At 48.6% G+C, this 22295-nt stretch overlaps 1 protein-coding gene and 1 long non-coding RNA gene across 3 annotated transcripts in view; both read right to left on the bottom strand.

Moving 5' to 3' along the window:
* The window catches only part of CREBBP (CREB binding protein), a 141837-nt gene extending 126466 nt beyond the window's left edge, over positions 1 to 15371 (bottom strand). For both annotated transcript variants that reach the window (XM_005662184.4, XM_085017781.1), the window contains exon 1: positions 15039 to 15371. In XM_005662184.4, coding sequence (XP_005662241.2) covers positions 15039 to 15123 — 85 coding nt within the window. In that variant the 5' untranslated portion in view covers positions 15124 to 15371. The remainder of the gene's footprint in view (positions 1 to 15038) is intronic.
* LOC146404581 (uncharacterized) lies at positions 1826 to 8445 on the bottom strand. Its single transcript, XR_014840971.1, has 2 exons — positions 3349 to 8445; positions 1826 to 2256 (listed from the first exon to the last, which is right to left on the bottom strand). It is a non-coding gene; the product is annotated as an uncharacterized LOC146404581 (long non-coding RNA).
* Positions 15372 to 22295: the final 6924 nt, after the last annotated feature.

Raw genomic sequence — 22295 nt, 5'->3', positions numbered from 1 at the left:
GGGGATACTGATATTGGAGGAGGCTGTGCATGTGTGGGGACAGGGAGTACAGGGGAAATCCCTGTACCTTCCCTTCAACTTTGCTGTGAAACTGAAAATGCTCTTAAAAAATTAAGTCTTGGGAGTTCCCTGGTCGTGCAGCACGTCAAGGACCTGGTGTTGTCACTGCAGTGGCTCTGGTCACTGCTGTGGCACAGGTTTGATCCCTGGCCCAGGAACTTCCACATGCCGTGGGCATGGTCAAATAAATACAGTCTTAAAAGAAGAAAAAAGTACGCCATAAAATTACAGATAAATCACAAGCAACTGCGAGGTACAAAATGATGGAAAGTCACAAGCTGAAGAATAACTTGAGTATTTATTGACTATATTAATAACTATACACAAAAATACCCAGCGATTTGTCTATGCTGGCTTGAAGGGTGCAGCTTTTAAGGCTTTAAGAATCTACAAACATTTAAGCTTTGGGAGGACAATCTGACAATATGATCAAAATTACAAATGCATAGTCCTTTTATTTATTTTATTTTTTATTTTTTAATTTTTTTGTCTTTTTGCCTTTTCTCGGGCCGCTCCCGCGCCATATGGAGACTCCTAGGCTAGGGGTCTAATCAGAGCTGTAGCCGCCGGGCTACGCCAGACCCAAGCAACGCAGGATCAGAGCTGCGTCTGCGACCTACACCAAAGCTCACGGCCACACCGGGTGCTTAACCCACTGAGCAAGGCCAGGGATCGAACCCACAACCTCATGGTTCCTAGTTGGACTCTTAGCCACAACTCTGACAAATGCATATTCCTTTTAATCATTAATTCCACATTTAGGATTTTTTTCTGTAGATGAACACATAACTATGCAGAGCTATTCATTAAAGCACTGCTTGTGATGGACACGACTGGAAATAGACTAAACGTCCATCAGTGGGGAAGAGATTAAACCACCACGGCATATCTCACATAGCGGAAAACCAGCAACTCTAGAAAGAGATGACAAGGAAGCGCTACATGCCACTCTGCACAGGCGTGCACAGCCAGGGGGAGGAAGCGACCTCCGGGAGGAAGGAAAAGGTGGGAAGGGGGCAAGGGAGCTAAGAACAGGCTGTCTGCTGAAGAGATGAACCCTGGAGGAGAGAACAAGCAGGGGGAGGAATGGGGCTCTCACCCCATAGCTCTGTGTCCTCTGATTTTTGAACCACATGAGGGAGTGAACGACTCCTTTAAGTAATTAAAGAAATTGATTTTTAAAAGGCAACCCCTAGGGTGTCCAGGCCCAGGTGATACCACCTGGAATGCTTCCAGATAGATGCTCCTGGTTCCAGCTGGAGTGTTTAAAGATTAAGGATGAAATCTGAATGGGTTCAATATTAGTTTAAAATATTTTTAGTATTCAAATGAGCTTAAAAGGCAGGAAAATAAAAAGCGCTTTGAACAAGGACTTTTCAAAAATATTTTTTCCTAAAGAAACATGGCAATCTACATATAGTATTCTGTACCCAACACAGTAGAAAGACAAAGGCCGCTCGCACTGGGAAAGCTGACAGTATTTGAATATACTCAAAGAAACATGAGCTGGCTGCCAAGGTCTTGCAGCTTCCAGCACATCAATGAAGAAACCGCTACTAAAAGGATTCTGTTAAAATCAAAACTTGTAACAAAGGAAGTGATGACTGGACATCACACTACAACACAATCGCACTTTCCTAGCTTTGGATGACACCTCTAAGTTAATTTATGCTTTGTTCAAATCTTTCTTGCTAGAGGTCTAAAGGTTTTTTGCAAAAGGAATTAACCAAAATTCTAGTTCTCATCATTTTACAGATTCTTTCTCTTTTCTTTCTTTTTCTTTCTTTCAGGCCACACCTGCTCCATTTGGAAGTTCCCTGCGCTAGGGGATGAACTGGAGCTGCAGCTGCCAGCCTACGCCACAGCCACAGCCACACCAGATCCGAGCCGCACCTGCAAGTGATGGTGCAGCTTGTGGCCACGCCAGATCCTTAACCCACTGAGTGAGGCCAGGAATTGAACCCACAACCTCAGAGACAGCATCGGGTTCTTAATCTGCTAAGCCACAATGGGAACTTCTTAAGAGATTCCATAACCACAAATACTAAAGATGTTTTGCTTCAATCTTATTTTTCATTTTTTTTAGGGCTGCACCCGCAACATATGGAGGTTCCCATGCTACGGGTCCAATCAGAGCTACAGTTGCCAACCTATACCACAGCCACAGCAACATCAGATCCGAGCCGCATCTGTGACCTACACCATAGCTCACAGCAATGCCAGAACCTTAACTTCTGAGTGAGGCCAGGGATCAAACCTGCAACCTCATGGCTCCTAGTCGGATTCGTTTCCGCTATGCCACAACAAACTCCTGATTTATTTTTAAATTAGTTTTTCATTTTAAAAATAATATATTTATGTTTTTAAAAAAGCATCCTGAAGACTATCAAGTGAAAAGTGGAAAGCCCCCATACCATCCCCATCCCCCCGCTCCCAAGAAAAACAATTTCCAGAGATTTCTTTCTGAAAATCTCTTATGCACACATCAGTATATATCTTTCTATCCCTAAAAAGGATCGAATTATCATTTTTGTTCTCCAAAGTTTTTATGTACAGATTCTCAAACTTATTTTCCTCTTAACCCACCACTCTCCCTCCCCAGATCGGCACTGGCAGAGGACTCAGCTATTCCTCCTCCCAAGGATGCTGGGTCACTTTTAGTGTTCTGCATTATCTCAATGAATCAATTAAATTAACTAAAAGGTCTGGAGTTGTTATGAATATTCTTAGAAGTCCTACCAAGCAAGAGACTGATTTTTACTTTCTTGGTGTAGAAATAAGTTGTTAAGCTACAGATATTTGTGTGTCAACTAATAAGGTGGTTAATAAAAACCACAAGTTTAAAGACTCTTTTCCAGAAACCGGAAAACTATCAACAGACCTTTGGTGTGAACCATGGCTGCACAAACGTGCAGCACGACCACACTAACAAAGCCTCTAATACGCAAGATGACATGAAATTAATCCTTAAAATTTGAATTCTTCCTATTTATAAAGTGTAGCAAAAACACAAAAATCATTTTGTGGTAATTAAGTACAGTACCAAAGCATTTTACCATTAAAAAAAAAAAAGAATTTTTAGGGAGTTCCCATTATGCCTCAGTGGAAACGAATCCAAATAGCATCCATGAGGACCCAGGTTCGATCCCTGGCCTTGCTCAGTGGGTTAAGGATCCGGTGTTGCCATGAGCTATGGTGTAGGTCGCAGACGTGGCTCGGATCCCACATTGCTGTGGCTGTGGCACAGGCCAGTGGCTACAGCTCTGATTAGACCCCTAGCCTGGGAACCTCCATATGCTGCAGGTTTGGCCCTAAAAAGACAAAATAAATAAATAAAATAAAATAAAATTTTAAAAAAGGATTTTTAGAATGAAGGCTACTCTTCAAATAGTAACGCTTCCAACAGCCTTGAGATATTTATCAGTTTGAAATGCACCTTCAGTGGAAAACATACACAAAGGAGTAAGCGGAGAAAGCATGTGCTTATTACAGACACAGCCTATCTCCAGAACACCATGCACGAACACTAGTTGCCTGTAGGGAAGGGTACTGGGTGACTCTGGGGACAGGAGAGGAAGGCTTTTCACTAAATGGTCTTTTGTACTTTTTGGAACCATTCAAATATGTTACTCAGTCAAAAGAATTTAAAAAACAAACAAAAAACCCCAACTTTTTATGGAGTTCCCTTGTGGCTCAGTGGGTTAAGACTCTGGCATTGTCACTGCTGTGGCTTGGATTCGATCCCTGTTCCAGGAACTTCCACATGCCACAGGAGCAGCCAAAAAAACAAAAAACAAAAACAAAAAAACAAAACCCACATAACTTTTTAAAGAAAATTCTGCTTGTGCAAGTATTTCCTAATATCTTAAATAAGAGCACTACAGTTGACCCTTAAACAAGGGTTTGAACTCCATGGGCCCAGTTATACAGATTCTTTTTCAATAGTAAATATTAAAGTACCACACAATATGTGGCTGACCGAACCCAAGGATGTGGAACTGTGGATACAGAGGAACCGCATGGAGCCAGTATACAGAGGGCAAGTTACATGTGGATTTCTAATTGCAGGGAGGGTTGGCACCCCTAGCCCTGACACTGTTCAACGGTCAACTATAGTCCTAATCCTTAAAGCTGCTTCTTGTGGGGTCTTTCTCCTTCTACAAATGGGGTTGGGGGAGAAAGACGGCAGTTGTCTCCCTGCAGATAGGAACTTAGATGGAAAAATACACCTTGGAAAAAGATGATCTAGCCTTCTGGAGAATAAACCGCAATCACTCCAATTAGCTGGACGTGATGGATTTCTAAAATTCTGTACTGTTTAAGCCCTAAAAGGATGATCTGGACTCCTGGATCTGACATCACAGGCTCTCCATGATTCTGCCTTGCCTTCAGACTCCCCTGAGAGTCTGTCTGAAATCAGCTAGTGCCCTTCCTCTGGAAGCCTCCCTGACCACCGCGTCTGAAGCATTTGGTTCCTTCCCATAACAACCCTGACTTCGGTCTGCAATCAGACAGGCATCGGTGGGGCTGCTGGACTGCCTGCCTGTGCCACTACACTCTGAGTTCCAAGAAGATGAGGCCACCGCAACCTAGCAGTGTCACACATACAAATAGTTTGAATTATGTAAGCATCTTAAATTCTCTGAATAAAAGAACAGGTAAATGTGGTAGACTTGAGACTGGAGCCCAGGTCCACCCAACCCCCCAACTCCCCAAGGCAAGACAGGACCAGCAGTCTCCGCCTCTCAGAGGCAAGACCATGCTGCCTCTAAATGGTAACCCTCTGAATATAAGACAAAAACAAAACTGGCTTTTGCAAAAACCTTCCATGCTCAGAAATGTACACCTCCAGACCACAGCACCTGCTATTTATGCTGTTCCCTATGCCTGGAACAGCACTTCGTCCCATCTCCTCTTCACCCCCAGGTCGCAGTCACTTCCCCCAGACAACCTTCCGAGACCTTTCAGAACAGATGCCGTCCTACGGCCCAGCCATGGACCTCGTCGCTGAGGCCCTTGGTCACTCCTGATTGCAGCTGCCTGCCATGAACGCAGACTCTGGACCTGCTGTGTTCCACTAGCTCTCCAGGGCTGACACCGAAGTGTAACAAATATTTCTATGTGAGTAAAAACTCCTGAATCTAAACCAATGAGTATTTCCGAAAGTGTTTTCCACCTTCACACGTTGGTCCCTTTAAAAGGACTGTGCCCTTTAGATCATAAACATATTAAAGAACACGCCAGACACTGAGGCAAGTTAACGACCTGTCCGACACAGCAGCCGACAGCCACACGCAGCTGTGGACATTTACATTAATCAAAGCAAACTGAAAACATAGCTCCTGAGTCCCATTAGTAACAGTTCAAGCACAAGAGCCTGGTGGATCCAGTCCGGCGAGTGTGGATACCGAACACAGCATCGTCACACAAAGTTCAGCGGGCCAGTGCTGACTTAACATCACAGGAATATGAGCACTTCAAACAAAGGATGTGTCCGAAATCACTCTAGCTGTTGAGAAGGAACCCGTTTTTCCCTAAACTTTCAAAGGTGGAGAAAGTCACCCGTGTGAGCTAAAACACTGAATTATCTTTCAATGATTCAAACAATCCCCTCGGAGAGTTTTCAAAGAGAAATTCAACTCTGGGCAGGTTGTGCTCTTCAAACAAAAACCAGGCTCAATAGCAGTAGAGGCACAGTCAAAATAACACAGGAAATCTATCAATACTTTATGCCCTTGTGTTATTTTCAATAAAAATTACTAAAATGTAAATAAGATTTAACATAAACACAAATTAAGGGGAAAAATTATTTGACCACCACAGGGCAATTTGTACTAGCAAACCTGTAAATCACACCTAAAATATCTCAGAGAATGGAAAAATAGCAAACTCCATTGAAGTAACTTCCTGTTATAGAATCTGTAGGAAGAGAAAATCCCCCCAATATAGTGAGGCTGAATCTGTTTCTTGCAAGATGAGTAGTAGCTGAATCAAAGAGGAAATTAATTTTCACCAATATTTCTTTCAACCAATCAACCCAACCTGGATAGTGATCTGAAGGCCACTTTCTCTTCTAACTGTTCTCGAAAAAAGAAAAGCCCATTTTTATAGTTTCTCCATGCTCACTTTTCCTTTGTCACCAAGTCCTAACCTAAATCAAGTCCTTGTTCTGAAACAATTGTAGAAAAAGTGGCATTCAGACTTCAATTTTTCAACAAAGGATAGTTTTTACTTCAAACACAGACTGAGCAAAGTGTGTCCAACTATTACCCGATTTGTGGGATTCCTGAATCTGTCTCGAATCCACTGCTCTGCGGGCTGGTCCTGAGACTGCAGCAGCCCTGGTGCTGACCGTGGACTGGGTGCGGGTGGCACCTCCCCATGCACTCAGTGAGAAACGCCCATGGGTGTGGTCCTGGGTGAGGGACCCTCACCCACACCAGCCCCTTCCTCACCAGCTCAAGTGGAAGGTGATGGCTAGTATTTCTGCACACAAGAATACAATAAAAACAGCTGCTGCAACCTGGTACATGCCGGGAACCACAGGAGCAGAATACACAAAGCTAATCAAAGTGAGAAGAAAATGCAAATTTTACAGGAGGAAAAAAAAAAAAAACCCTTTTATTTATTTGTGTACTTATTTTTAGAGCCACACCTGTGGCATATGGCAGGTCCCAGGCTAGGGTTCCAATGGGAGCTGCAGCTGCTGGCCTATGCCACAGGCTCGACAGACCCGAGCCACATCCTCCACCTCCACCGCACCCTGTGGCAACGCTGGATCTTCTAACCCACTGAGCGAGGCCAGGGATCAAACGCGTATCCTCACAGATACTAGTTGGGCTCCTAACCCGCTAAGCCACAGTAGGAACTCCAAACAATCCCTCTTAGAGATGAGACCCACCCTCCTCAACCAAGTTCAAATGTAAAGTGACCGGTCCAAGTCACAGAGCGGATGGGCTGGAAGTGGAGATCCAGGGAACACCTGAGTGGAGGCCAGGCGCACTCCCCACTACCACGTTGCCTGCCTCCCAGTATAAAAAGCTCTGACATTTCCTTCAACTCTGAGTCACGGTGGAAGGTTCTACTTTTAATCAGGTGACAAACACTCAAAATATTTTAATCCAAAGGAATTGGGTCAAACTCGTATAGGCCATAATTGTCAAAGCACACCCTATCTATTTGATGTGTCTCTATAGTTTCTGAGGGTCATCATATAGGTTGTAATCAAATACCCAAATCCGCTTTACCTGAATACTTGCACAAGCCTCACGCTACCTAAAGAACAGCAGCTTATTTTTCATGGCATTTCACTGTTTATGCTAACCATAAAATTAAAATATGTATAGGTGGTATAGTTGTGATAAGAAAAATTCAAGATATTCAAAGGCAGTGCAGAGGGAAGCTTTTGAAATAAAACCAGATTTTGCTTTACAATAGAATTGTATAGCCCTGCTGAACGGTTCCAACTTTTAAGAAACACCTACTATGTGCAATAAAGCATGGCTGTGTTAGAGAGACTGGCAAATGAAGAGATTTCAAACAGTAGCAGACGAGACATCTCGGAATAGCAAAGTCACATTTAACCACAAGAAAAAATTTTCACCATTGGATTTTACTATTCTTAGCAATAGTTTCACTAAACATTCTTTTGATTAATGGAAATGAAACACGGGGGAAAATGACACGCGGGATGATATCCAAGTCTTTCTAAGGGTAAAGGTTTACAAGAAAGGGGTTCGACTTTTAGACAGAGAGCTCAAAAATAGCCGTGCTTCCCAAATTTAGAAAGAGAAAGCACCCTAAAGGCAGATTTGTCAACATCAGCAAATCCTTCTGCAGAGTGTCGAAGAACCTGGAAAGAGAGAGCTTGCTTCCGCGCCTCTCCTAAAGAGCCCCGCCCCATCTCTGACTGCTGTCCCCTCAAGCCAGAGCTCAAGCCGGGTAACCTGGCACGGGGCTCTTTCCCAGCACCCCTGTCAGCGAACCACCGCCCCCACGCGAAGTCCAACAGGCAGAAGCCCCAAACGCGCGCTGGTGCAAGCGCTGACATCCTGCCTCAGTGACTTGCTCCAATGTGACCGCTCCTGAAAGCCACACTTAGGCTGAACTGGGAAGGCGGGCGTTCCTTCCTCCAATGGGTGCAGGAGCTGTGGACACCACGCCAGACCAGGGCAGCCCCTCAGGCACGGCAGGGACGCGCTGCCAGGGAAAGGCTCCAGTGGGTACACGTGCTGAAAGCCAGACGGCATGGCCAGGAGTTTGAGAGCTTGTAGGAGACCACGCGGGGCAACCTGAGCGGACTGAGATGCAAGACCTAGGCCGGGATCGCCCCCCACTCGGAGCAGACAGAGTGTTTTCCCCAACACACAGAAGGCACAGAACACCAGCAGACTCCCCCCCAGTGCCCGGCGCCTCGCTCTGAATTAGCGAGAGACACCCAGGGGGCACCAGAGAACACGGGGACCCCCGTGTCCCCCCTCAAGCCTGCCTCCGGGGACAGGACACCCAGCCCGGGCTACTGCATGGGAGGCGTTCAGGCAACAGTAGGTCAAAGAATGAAGCCTTTTTCAGTCACCGTTTCTGTTGTGCATTTGGCATTTGACTGCATTTTATGTTCTTTCCTCAAGTTTGCCTCTAAGTCTGTCAACACACTTCTAAGCTACCTGAAGGCACCGCAAGAATTCTGTGCACACTGCTACTGCACAGACTGAACTGTGATATAAACAGTAAAGAAAGAGAATCACATATTTGTTTGCTGCTTAAACAATCCATGAAACTACCTCAAAATCAGTAAGAATTTTCAGAAAATAACACACTGCTAAAATTTTTGCAATTTTAAAATTTCATGGCCAACATGTCCCTATTACAAAAACACAATTGAAAATGGAGGCGAAAATCGATAGAATTGATTAAAGAATTCCTGGCCACATTCTGAATGTGCGACGCTGTAACAGATGTGCCGGCTAGCGGGCCTGTGGGGACAGGCGCTCCTGGCTACTACTGCTTCCAGAACCACCAGCAAATGAGTCCCTGACGGAACCCAACGAGAATGCCCAGCAGGCCTGGGCTACAAGGCTGCACCACCTTCCCTGTTCAGATGGCGCTGGTGCCAGGCGCGGGCACCCCCCCAGACCGGCTCCTCGGTGCACCTGCGCCACCAGCCTTGCAGGTGGGAGTGCGTCCCAGACGAGGAAACTGAGGCTTCTCAGAGCACCGGTCCCACGTTACAACGGGGTCACAAATGTGCAGCGGAGGGCCAAATGCCCTGGCTGCCAGTTTCTGTGACGTGAGTTTTACTAGTTTCACTGGCACACAGCTGTGCCCATCCACGTACTTACTGTCCAGAGCTGCTTTCATGCCAAAATGGAAGCACAGAGTGGCTGCGACAGAGACCACACGGCCTTCAAAGCCAAAGATCGTATGTCCTCTGGCCCTTCACAGAAAGTCGGCTGACCCATGTATTTGAGCATGGTGCAAACTGCAGCCCCTCTCTCCGAGACCCACGACCCATCAGCACTCTGGGGCTGGGGAGCACCTGCAGTCAAGGGCCTCCATTAGGCCTAATTTCGTTTGAGCACAAAACCTTTGCTGAACCACATATCTTCATAGCCCTTGGAACATACTTTACCTGAATGAGATAAAGAGGTGGCGTCCTGACTAATGTTACCCCAAGACCTAAACTGGCTCAAAGCAAGCTTTCCTCATCTTGAACAACTCACAATAAGGAATATTTCATCTTAACATGGGAAAGCACATCTCAACAAAATAATTTTTAAATAGTTTGTTTTCAAACACATGAAGTAAAAACACAGAGTTGGCACTTACATAGCCCTAAGTCATCATATACCCTGTCACACAACTACAATGGCACAAGTCAGAAGTTGTAAAAACAGGCTACCAATGTAAGCATCCACTTCTGACTGCAGGACTAAGCCTCAGTCCCTTTATAAGTCATTTCAATTATGTTTAAGAATTAAAGAATCATACTCAAACATTAAACAGCAAAGGGTCGCAATCTTCTGATCTACCATGAAGGCTCCCTTGGCAGGGGCAGGGTGTTCTACGTACCCACCATCCCCCCTGGAACTTCTTTCGGGACCACTATTCTCAACTCTTTCTCAGTTATTCAAAAATCCCTACTCTGGATAATCAACGCGATCCTGCTGCAGAGCACTGGGAACTATATCTAGTCACTTATGATGGAGCATGACGGAGAATGATGTGAGAAAAAGAATGTATATATGTATGTGTGACTGGATCACCTTGCTGTACAGTAGAAAATTGACACAACACTGTAATCACCTATGATGGAAGAAATGAAAATCATTAAAAAAAAAAAAAAAAAAACCCTACTTTTCTACCAAGTAAAAGCTAGGCAAAGTCATGAAAAACCCTAGCCGTAGATTTCTCCACAAAAACTCACATTTCCTATTTAGCCAGAACTCAGAGATGAAATGGACTGGCCCTCAATTACCCACTGCAATAAACATGAAGGTGAGACCAGTATCGGCCTCGGATAAGACCCTGCTGCACCAGAACCGGAGGAAAGGAGGGAGCCCCCGCCCCAGGCCCCTGATAGGAAGAACAGCCCCACAGCTGCTGGCCAACTTTGCCCACAAAGACTTAACTCACTCACTTGCTGGAGTTACGCTGTGAAAACCTGCTAAGCACTGCAGTCTCCTGGCCCCAGGATTCAAGTAAGTTTCATGTATATGGACATACATTCTTAAGATGAATATGCAAAACCACTTACTTGAATGATCTCGGTTTGGTTCTGGTTTTCACCCTTACGTTTCTCTGAGCAGACCACCTCTCTCAAGTCTGGTTCCTCACCTAGAAGTGGCAGGATTTCCCTTCCTACCTCTTAGGATGCTGTGAGGACCAAACTGAGGTGATGGGGAGAAATGCACTCTGATGTGTAAACCACTGCACGTACTTAAAAGGTCATCATTTTGCTATTAAAAAGTTGTCCTGTTGGCTGGTAACCATATATATATATATAGTCTTTTCTAGGGCCACACCCTCGGCATATGGAGGTTCCCAGGCTAGGGGTCCAATCAGAGCTATAGCCACTGGCCTACGCCAGAGCCACAGCAACACGGGATCCGAGCCGCGTCTGCAACCTACACCACAGCTCACGGCGAGGCCGGATCGTTAACCCACTGAGCGAGGCCAGGGATCGAACCCACAACCTCATGGTTCCTAGTCGGATTCGTTAACCACTGCGCCAAGACGGGAATTCCTGGTAACCATATTTATACTAAGTTTCTTTCTTTCTTTTTTGGCTGCCCCCACAGCATGAGGAAGTTCCCAGGCCAGGGATCAAACCTGTGCCACAGCGATGACCCAAGCCACAGCAGTGACAACACTGGACCCTTAACCCACTGTACCACCAGAGAACTCCCAAGTTTCTCTAAACACAGTTTTCTATTGCGTTTAAAGGGAATCACATTATAAGACGTAATCACAAATTCTTAGGGACATTTATACAGCAGAGGATGAAATATACCCATGTTCAATTTTTCAGAAGGCAGTCCTACAAAAAATTTTTTATAGTATATTTGTTGAATGTAAATTTGGCCCCAATAAAGCTGGCCAAAAAGTCTGCTGCTTGCCTAGATATGTATTTCTTTACCCTGTTAAATCATGACTCCCTGCTGCAAAAGGCACTAAAATGCTGTTTTAATCTGGACATATTAAATGAAGAAGTTCCCAAACACATAACCAACTATATCCTGGTTACACAAAGTCCTACTTCTTATAAAGGGCGCCGAGTAAAGGAAGATGACATTTGTGCGAAAGTGTTTACGCCTTCGATGTAAAGCAAGAAAACACTACTTCAACAACATCTGATACCATCAGGATCTGTGCCACTTCAGAAGAAAAGCTGGGGTTGGGTGAAACGCACCGTTTTCCCTTCTTCCTCTTGCTGCCTGCCTCCGGGGTGCATCCCTATTTCTGCATCACCTCTGCACGCTCTCCTCAGAAGGCTTCCCTGACCTCCCAGCCTGCAGGGACCTCTGGCATCTGCCATTGGTGTCAATGTCATGTATCAGACACGCCTTACTTCACTGGAGCAAACGCACATCCATGCTCCCGTTGGACCGCAAGCGCCCTGCAGCCAGCACCCTGTCTGGTAAGCTCCCCAGCATCAAGTGTAACTATTCCCTGGGCCCACGGCCTGCCCCCAGACCCCAAAGACATGCCCTGGACAGTGACAGTCCAAGTCACCCCAGCTTCTCAGGCCATCAGAGCCTCCTTCTACTCCTAACGCCTCAGCTCTTCCCAGCCACAGAGCTCTCCTCCCTCAAATTTCATCACATGAGCAACGAATAGGCATGGCTCTGCCCGGTCCAATTCTTTTTTTTTTTTTTTCTTTTTGCTATTTCTTTGGGCCACTTCTGCGGCATATGGAGGTTCCCAGGCTAGGGGTCTAATTGGAGCTGTAGCCGCCGGCCTACACCAGAGCCAGAGCAACTCGGGATCCGAGCCGCGTCTGCGACCTACACCACAGCTCACAGCAATGCCGGATCGTCAACCTACTGAGCAAGGGCAGGGACCGAATCCGCAACCTCATGGTTCCTAGTTGGATTCGTTAACCACTGCGCCACGACGGGAACTCCTGCCCGGTCCAATTCTATCCTAGAAGCCACAAACCCATATCTCCTCATTTAAATGAGGCTGAGTCTCTCGAGAATGTTATTCTCAGGTCTCTCCCCATGTTTCCATTTAACAAAATGCCTTGGATCCTTTGACTGCGTGTAATCTAATCCCTTTAGTCCTTGCTTTGCCTTGACAGACATCCTTAAGCCTTGCTTCAGACCAGCAGTTACGGGACACAAGGCTGTACCTTGCTTCATGTGCTCAGTGAGGGCCCTTCCAAGGCCCTGACACTAAGAGACCCTCTCACAGGGACATGATGGTGCCGAACGCGCCACCAAGGACCCGACACACATATAAAGGTGAATTTATTCTTTGGATTATTTAAACAGAGCTGTTAAAACTGACTTTTTTGTTCCACATTTGGAAAAGCGAAAGAGCTCCAGTGCCTCAAAAGGATCAAAATTAGAAAGGGAAAAAAGTGGTCAAAATCCACCCTTTCTGATAAATTTTACTGTGATCAGCCACACATTAAGTAGATATCTGACCATCCAATAACAGAAGTGCCCCAAGAGCCAGTCCTTTGGGTGCCATCTTGAAAAGAGGTACAAGTTTACAGTGGGACAAGCCTTTCTGCTACGTCTCACGTAACTCCCTTGTCCCTCTGTATAAAAAGCAAAGTCTAAAATAACCTCAATCAACAACAGCAAAGCTGCAAAGCCATTCAAAAGTTACGTTTCAGAGGACAAGCTTCAAAGCAAACTTGTCCAGTATGATCTATATTTCATATGATTAAAGATTTTTCACTCAAACATGCCAAGATTAATGGAGCCAAGATGAGCTATTCTGCAGTAAAATCAGAGTTTTTTAAATGCAGTAAAATCAGAGCATTGAAATCATGGTTGTTCTCACATTTCTCATTTCAGATAAGCTGATTTTACAAAATTAACATCAAACACAACACTTCATCAGTTTTTTTTTTTTAAAGAAGAGTATTATTGGTGACTTTTATACACCATGAGACTTAACTGACTCTTCTCCAACTGTTTCAACAAATTTCATTTCAACTAGACAAGAATCTCATGATTTTTTTTTTACACTTTCTCTCAATTCTACATTAAAAAATAGTCTAGGAATTGTAGTAAAACTGCAGCCACAAAACTCAAGTTTTGTTCCAACAATAGCAATAGATTTTTAGACCACTAGCAGAAAAACGCTAGTGGTCAGTCACAGAAATGTTTGCACAAGCTGAACAGCTGTGTCTACTGCAAATCTGAAGGCACTGCTGCAGCAATATAATTCAATTCTGACCCATTCATTATAAACTGATTTACAGATGCTGCTACTGCAAGATCACAGTGGAGAAATGCAAGCTGCGCTGGGGATCAAATCGTTCACCGAAGCGCACAAGTTTTTAACGCAAAGGAGAGCTCTGAAAGAGGAAATACAACTAGTTCATAACGCTACCATGAACCAGCCCAGAAGAACCTAAAACTATAAATGAATAGAAAACTAAAACACTTCCCTTAGGTAATTGATGTGATCACCTAAGAAAGTTTCCAGGGAAGATGTTTAAAACAGTGAATTTATTCAGTATCCTACCGAAAAAACTAGGGAGGAAGACTGTAATTCCCCCATTCCTTAACATATTTTTTCTTCTTACATCTTCACTGTAAAAGCAACACAAGCTCACTTGCAGATTGCAGCCCGGATCAATCTGCTATTTAACTTTCTTCCGAAGTTACAGTCTTGAAATTAAACACCCCACTTAGGACGTCTTCCGAAGTTTGGGGCTGTGAAAAATGGGATAGCTCAGGAGACCAACAACAAGAGTTTTCAAAGTAACTACTAAGCATTTTTCCCAAGCAGCACATTCCAAAAAACTTCTAAGTCGTAACTCAAGAGGCTGGCTGCAGCTCTGCGTGTCTTCTGGTTGCCTTGTGAATGTGCTACCAATTCAGAAAACATTTCGGGTCCCCTTTGGGCTGCACGCTTTCCTTCCCTCACTGGCAAACGCACCCTCCGCTGTCATCCCTTCAAACAGCCACGCGTGTGTCGACCCACGGCGGCAGAGGGTGGCAAAGGGACTCACCACGCAGAACAAACACGCTCCGCTTTACTTTTCCCCCCTGGAAGTACCACTCGGGCTCCACGCGAGGAGGGCTCGCCAACTCCGGGCTATGCGAGCGCACCGGGCATGTGCCGCCCCACTCGGGCCCCAGGCAGTCTTCCGACAAACTTCCCCCTCCGCGGCCGGGGTCCCGGGGAAAGGGCCCCGCACGCCCGCCCTCGAGTTCGGGTCCCCCGGGGGCACTCACCTCCGGGCAGGGCTGTCAGCGACCCCCGGGGCCCCTGTTCCCGCCCGGCCCCCTACTCACCTGTGCTGTCATTCGCAGAGAAGCCGGGCGAGCTGAGTTTGGCTCGTTTGGGGTTGGGCGGTCCGTCCAGCAAGTTCTCGGCCATTTTCACCTGCTCGCGAAAACAGCCCCGAGCGCGGGCGGCGGGGCCGGCGAGGGCTCCGGGGCGGGGGTCGGCGCCGGCCCCGGCCGGCTGCGAGGGGAGAGCGAGCGCGAGCCGCGAGTCGCGAGCGAGCGCCGAGGGAGAGGGAGGGCGCAGGGCCGGGTGGGGGAGGCGGCGGCCAAATCTCAGCCACAGCAACAGCGCCCCGCAGCGCTCACCGCCCGCCCCCGGCCGCCGCCGCCGCCGCCGCCGCCGGCCGCGGCCCCCTCATCCCCTGCCCGCCTCCCGAGCGCGACACTCCGCGGCGGGGGCGCCCCGGCGGCCCGGCGGCCCCCCCGGGCCCGGCTGGCAGCGACGGCGCCCGGCCGGGCGGCTCAGGCAGTCCCCGGGAACATGGTGCCGCCGCCGCGCCGCCGCCTCGCTCCCCCCCCGCGCCCCACTTAATTAATTCGCTCGCGGCCCGACGACCGGGGGGCTCCGGGCTCCGCTCCCTGCCCGCGGCCCGCCGCCGCCGCCGCCGCCGCGAGGAAAAACAATGAGCGAAGCGGGGCCGCCGCCGCCGCCGCCGCCGCGGCCCCCCCACCCCCCGTTCCGCCGCCGCCGCCGCCGCCGCTGCCGCCGCCGCCGCCGCCGCCGCCGCGGCTCCGGGAGGCCGAGCCGAGAGGCGAGCGGGGCCGCCGGAGCGGGCGCCGAGGGCCAGGCGGAGCGGGCCGGCCGGGCGGAGCGGGGTGCGCGGGCGGTTGTGGGGCCCGGGACCGGCGGGGCCGAGTAGATCGCGCTCGAAGCCCCGGTCGGGTCCGCGACAAGATGGCGGCTGTTGATTCCTCAATTAAAAAAAAAAGAAAGTTTTTTTTCTTCTCTTTCCAGAGCCTGAACGGGGAGGGGGAGGGGGCGGGGCACGCCGGTGCGTCACCCCCCCCCGCGGCGTCACCACGCACGGCCCCCGCCCCGCCCCCTCCACCTGCGCCGGCCGCAGCGGAAAGAGCCGAGCGCGTTCGGACGGAAAGGGCCGAAGGCGCGGCTGCCGTACGTCGTGCGGCCGAGTGGCGGGGCGGCTAGACTGCCCGGCGGGGGCCGGGCCTGCGGGGCGCCGGGCGCCGGGCACCGCCGCCACTTTTGTTCTGACGGCGACTGGGCGGCGAGGGGTCTGGCTGCGGCCTGGCAGCAAGCCGGGCCCCCAGGCGCGGAGTTGGCGCCGCCCGGGCCTGCCCGTCCCGCAGGCGACTCTGCCCAGTCCCGGCTCCCCGCGCCCCTGCTCCGCGACCCTTCTCGGTGACCAGGGCTGGCAGCTTCTCCCCGCCGGATGCCAGCGTTGTGTCGTGGCCTCTGCAGGTTACAGACTGCTCTTGGGTCCGCCCGTGAGCGAGTGCAGATGGGGAAACTGAGGCAGGAAGTGGCAGGGCCGAGATTCGAAGGCCTCCACGTGAAGTGAGGAGGACGCAGGACTCCTGAGCCCTTGTTCCCCAGCCTGATGCAATAGGGGCCCCAGGTCCGACACCCTCACCTGCACCGGGAAGTGGTGAGCGCTGCTTCCCAGCCAAGCACACTCAGTCTGCGCCGGGCCCAGAAGGCCCCATTACATCAGGGCTTAGGGCCCTCGTGCCCTACGCAACCATCTGGACCCCGCAGGTGCTGCAGTCAGGTGTGAGGTTCCCCCGGAGGCCCGCCCGCGTGCCCACTATCCGCAGGACAGTTACACACAAATCTAAGGTGTTCACACATCTCAGCTCATTATCTGCTTCTCACAATTTGCCTGGGCTTCATCCCAAGTCTTTATCTGAAGGGTATCACCAACGACCTGTTTGTTTCCTAAGCCAGAATTCTGTGAGTCCTCCTCTCCCTCCACCCACCAAGCAACCTGCCTCCCCAGATCCTTTACCTGGACAAATGGCTCTTCCTCCTCGTTCCACTGCCCCAGAGTCTTTTTTTTTTTTTCTTTTTGCTATTTTTTTGGGGGGCATATGGAGGTTCCCAGGCTAGGGGTTGAATCGGAGCCGTAGCCACCAGCCTACGCCAGAGCCACAGCAACACGGGATCCGAGCCGCGTCTGCAATCTACACCACAGCTCACGGCAACGCCGGATCGTTAACCCACTGAGCAAGGGCAGGGACCGAACCCGCAACCTCATGGTTCTTAGTCGGATTCGTTAACCACTGCGCCACAATGGGAACTCCCCCCAGAGTCTTCTTGCTTCTCCAGGGTGGTGGCATCTTCCCACCTCAGTGTCCCTTACAATCTGCATTTCTCCCAATGCACCACCTGAGTTAACTTCTTGGAAAAAGAAAGAACTCTGCTTAAAACAAATAGCTCCTACATGTAGGGAAAAAAAAAAACACATTTATATAGTCTCGGGTGGAAAACAACATGTATAGTTTGTTTCGTGTATATCATAAAGTACTGTGTGTGTATATATATGATATATGCCAAAAAAACTGATTGTCTTCAAGTGTCAAGCCTGAGTGCTCTCTCTCCTTTTTTCTATTTATCTGTATTGTTCAGAATCTTGACTGAGCCCCCTCCCTTGCATCCCTCTCTTCCACTTTCCCTTCCTCTCGCCACCCTCACTCCCCCACACCCACACAGCCGCTAGGAAGTTCTCACCACTCAGACTTCCTTATACTTCTGCAAAAGCTGTTCCAGTTAGAGCTGGGCAAATTCTAACTCATCCCAAGACCCAGTTCAAATATCACCTGTTCCAAGAAGCCCTCCCAGCCCGGTTTAGGGGTCGCATAACACTTGCGGGCATACTCTGTGAGGGCATACCACACACACCGTACGCTGTCATTTCATTCTTCGTGTTTTTATTTTTCCATCAAATATCCCTTGAGAATCTTCCGAAGGTGTTGCCACTGTGCTAATCTTTGGGGGCAAAAACTAAGGAAAGAAATCCCTATCTATTCAAAGAGGCCAAAGAGGAAGCCCTAGAAATCATAAACAGAAGCATCTGAGGAGTCCAGGAGGTGTTCAGAGCCACAGAGGAACACAGGGCCAGCAGCTTTCTGTACCCGAATGTGTCTTGGGTGGCCCTGTCATCACGAGTCCACGGGCCCTTTGAGAGCGGGGGCCAGGTCTTCGTCACAGTGCCATGCCCTGCGAGAGATAGGTTTGCAAAATTTGATGAATGAATGAATTAACTGTCAGGTCCTCCTGAGTCCTAAAGGCCTCCAGGACACGAAGACGGATGGGCTCTGGCCTGAGGCTTTGCTTGGATGGGTAGGGGCACCACCTGGCCCTCAGAGTCCCTGGGTTTACACAGCAGTGGGCAAATCAGCTCACACCATTCCCCCGACGAGGGGGACACTGAGGCCATCAGTCCCTGTGACCCAGACATAAATGACCTGGATGTGTCAGGACTGGGCATACTCATACCCACGGGAGTTTGAAGACCAGTGGCACGGGTTGGATCCCTGGCCTGGGAACTTCAGAATGCCACAGGTATGGCCAAAAAGGAAATAAAGAAGGGAGGGAGGCAGGGAGAAAGAAAGAATGAAAGAAGGAAGGAAAGGAGGAAAGAAGGAAGGAAAGAAAGGAGGAAAGAAAAGAGAGAACGGTGTGCTCAGACATCAGTGGGGGAAGAGCAAGGAAGGAGGCCTGGTTCCTGCCTGCTCACTCTGAGCTTGGGACCAAGGTCAACCCAGACCCAAGGGAGCCAATGCTGTTGAGTGCCTTCCGTATGTCAGACCACTCTGCCACATGCTCCATTTGGATCAGCACTTCCCACGACCCTGGAAGGACATATCATTGTCCTCATTTTACCGAGGAGGAAACAAGGCCCAGAGGAGGGCCCACCACTCAGCCCCTAAGAGGCTCAGCTGGATCGCAAACAAAAGGCTGCCTGCTCTTTCCAGTCTCAGGGGCCATGTCACCGAGGAATCCCCGTTGACAGAATGTTGAGGGCATGGCAGAGGAGCCGGGGGTAGAAATCAATCAGGAGAGACTGCCTGAGAGGAGTTCCTTTGAATCCATCAACGGATGAATGGAGAAACATAGTGTGTTACAGCCACGCCATGGCATAGTATTCAGCCCGACAAGGAATGAAGCACTGACACACGCGGCCAGGATGAACCTTGAAAACGTGATGCTTGAGGAAAGAAGACAGTCACCCAAACCCATATACTGTATGATTCCATTGATAGGACATATCCAGCATAGGCCCAAGCCATAGAGACGGAAAGCAGAGGCTTGGGGGACTGGGGAGAGGGGGAGACGGTGGAGGACAGCCAAAGGCTGTGGGGTTTCTGTCTGGGGTGATGAAGATGTTCTAAAATCGACAGTCATGATGGTCCGAACGTACTTGAAACCATTGAAGTGTACACTTTGGGTGAGCGGTAGAGGGTGTGCATTATCTCAATCAGACCGGGTCTTGACATTTCCATCTGGGAAGAAGGAAGAGAGACAAGGAGTGGAAGAGGGAGGTGGTGCTCCCGGCAGAAGGACACAAGTCAGGGGTCCAGGTGGGAGAGCGGAAAGAGGGACCTGAGTGACGGCACCAGGAAAAAGTGCCCGGGGGTTGGATCTGGTGGGATTGGAATTGCCCACCTGGGGGTTAAGGGATGTGCTCTGCAGGGAGAAAACGGAGACCCAGACGCAGAACTGGAAGGAGAGGATGTTGAAGAATGTGCACGTCAGGCACATTCAGCTGCCTCCGGCCTCGGACCCCAGTTGACGCTCCTGCTCAGTGGGCCCCGAACAGAGGCCACAGGCTTCTCCTCACTGCAGCTCCGCATCATGTGCTCACCCTCCCAGGAAGGGCCCCCGATTCTCTTCCGGGGGGCGGGGGTACCTTCTCACCGTGCCCGCCTCCGAACCTTTAATCTCTTCCCTCCTCCTGAATAAATGCAGAGTCTCCACTGCCCACCCTGATCCTATCCCATCTCCTCAATTCCCCGTCAAGCAGCTTGACCGAGTTGTCTACATCTGGCCTGACTCCAACTTCCCTTCTCCTATTCACTGTTTTGTTTTGCTTTGATTGATTTATTTTTGGCCACACCTGCGGCATATGGACGCTCAAGGGCCAGAGAGGGAACCCACACCACAGCAGCAACCCGAGCCACGGCAGTGACAGTGTCAGATCTTAACCCACTGAGTTGCCAGGGACCGCCACTCTTTTTATTTTTATTCATGAAGATTTTCAAGCAAGTTACAGAAAAGAATGTGTAGACACGCAGGTCTGTATTATTAACATATGTGACATTAATGTTTGCTATATCAACTTCAGATTTTTTTTTTTTTTTTTTTTAACGGCCGTCCTCGCAGCATATGGAAATTCCCAGCCTAGGAGTCGAATTGGAACTGCAGCTGCCTGCCTATACCACAGCCACAGCAATGCCAGATCCTTAACCCACTGAGCGAGGCCATAGATGAAAATCACTTCCTCAAGGATACTCGTCGGAGTCGTTACCACTGAGCCATGATGGGAACTCCCAGACCTGTATTTGCTTATTTATTTAAAGAACTCCATCTCAGGGAGTTCCTGCTATGCCTCAGCAGGTCACAAAACCAGCTAGTATCCATGAGGATGTGGGTTCGATCCCTGGCCTTACTCAGTGGGTTAAGGATCCTGAGTTGCCAACGCCCTGAGCTGTGGTGTAGGTTGAAGATGCAGCTCCGATTTGACCCCTAGTCTGGGAACTGCTGTATGCCATGGATGTGGCCATAAAAAGCCAAAAAAAAAAAAAAAAAAAAAAAAAAGAATTCCATGTCAGAGATAGAGATGAAGCCCCCATTTCCTGCCTCTCGCCCCCAAAGTCACCGCTTTCCTGAAGTTGGTGTATATGGTTACTACATAAGATGTGTATTTTTATTAGGTTGAACCACACGAAATTGCCAATACTTGACTGTTTTTGACCTCCCTCGTGACAATTTAATATAGCTCATCTAAATATGACATGAGCATCCAAGTTTTTCATCTTCCTGAACTGAAACTGTGTTCATTAAACAATAACTGCTCATTCTCTATGCTTCCCAGCTTCTGACAACCACCATTCTATTCTGAGGTCCATCTGTGTTGTAACACGTGTCAGGAATCCTTTCCTTTTCAAGGCTGAATAATATTCCATTGTACTTATATACCACACTTTGCTGATCCATTCACCCACGGATGAACATCTAAGTTGCCTTCCACCTTTTGGCAATTGTGAATAATGTTGAATGTATAAATATCTCTTCAAGATCCTGCTCTGTCTTACTCCACTCAGGCTGCTATAACAAAATACCATAGACTGGAGAGATTCCCGTCATGAGGCAGTGGAAACAAATCCAACTAGGAACCATGAGGTTGCAGGTTCAATCCCTGGTCTCGCTCAGTTAAGGATCCAGCGTGGCTGTGAGCTGTGCTGTAGGTCACAGACTCAGCTCTGATCTAGTGCTGCAGTGGCTGTGGTGTCGCCTGGCAGCTGTAGCTCTGATTCAACCCCTAGCCTGGGAACCTCCATATGCCATGGGTGTGGCCCTAAAAAGCGCAAAAAAAAAAAAAAAAAAAACCCATAGACTGGATGATTAAAAAAATTTTTTGCCAGTTGATTTACAATGTTCTGTCAATTTCTACTGTGCAGCAAAGTGACCCAGCTATACCTTTACATACCTTCTTTTTTTACATCATCCTCCATCATGTTCCATCACAAGTGATTAGATACATAGTTCCCTGTGCTATCCAGCAGGATCTCACTGCTTATCCGTTCTAAATGCAGTACAGGTTGGGATGCTTTATAAATGACAGAATTGTATTTCTCCCAGTTGTGGAGGCTGGAAGTCCAAGACCAAGGCACCAGCAGACTTGGTTTCTGGTGAGAGCACTCTCCCTGGCTTGTAGAAGGCTGTCTTCTCTCTGTCCTCACATGGTGAGAGGAGTGGGGAGCTCAATGGGCTCTCTTTCAGAGGGGCAACTCTAATCCCCTGCATTTTTCAAGGGTCCCCTGCAAAGGTCCCCCACCGCTATTACAGTGCTTCCAATTTAGAGCCTCTCTAGTAAGGAGAGGTCCACCACCCCGACTTCCTTTTCAAAGTTGTCTTGACTATTCTTGGTCCTTTGCTCTTTCATATGAATTTATGGGTAATTTTTCTTGGACCATACAAAACGGATTTTTAATTGAAATTGCATTGAAAAAATTAATTTGAGGATTAACATTTAAAAAAATATTGAGAAAAAATGAAATTAAATTAAAAAATATTGAGGT

Source organism: Sus scrofa, chromosome 3 (assembly GCF_054392235.1).
Source record: "Sus scrofa isolate SSC_HxYL_T2T_F1_AM1 chromosome 3, Sscrofa_HxYL_maternal_Yorkshire_Landrace_v2.0, whole genome shotgun sequence".
In the NCBI taxonomy this organism is placed as follows: domain Eukaryota; kingdom Metazoa; phylum Chordata; class Mammalia; order Artiodactyla; family Suidae; genus Sus; species Sus scrofa.
This window is presented reverse-complemented; position numbering and strand designations above follow the sequence as displayed.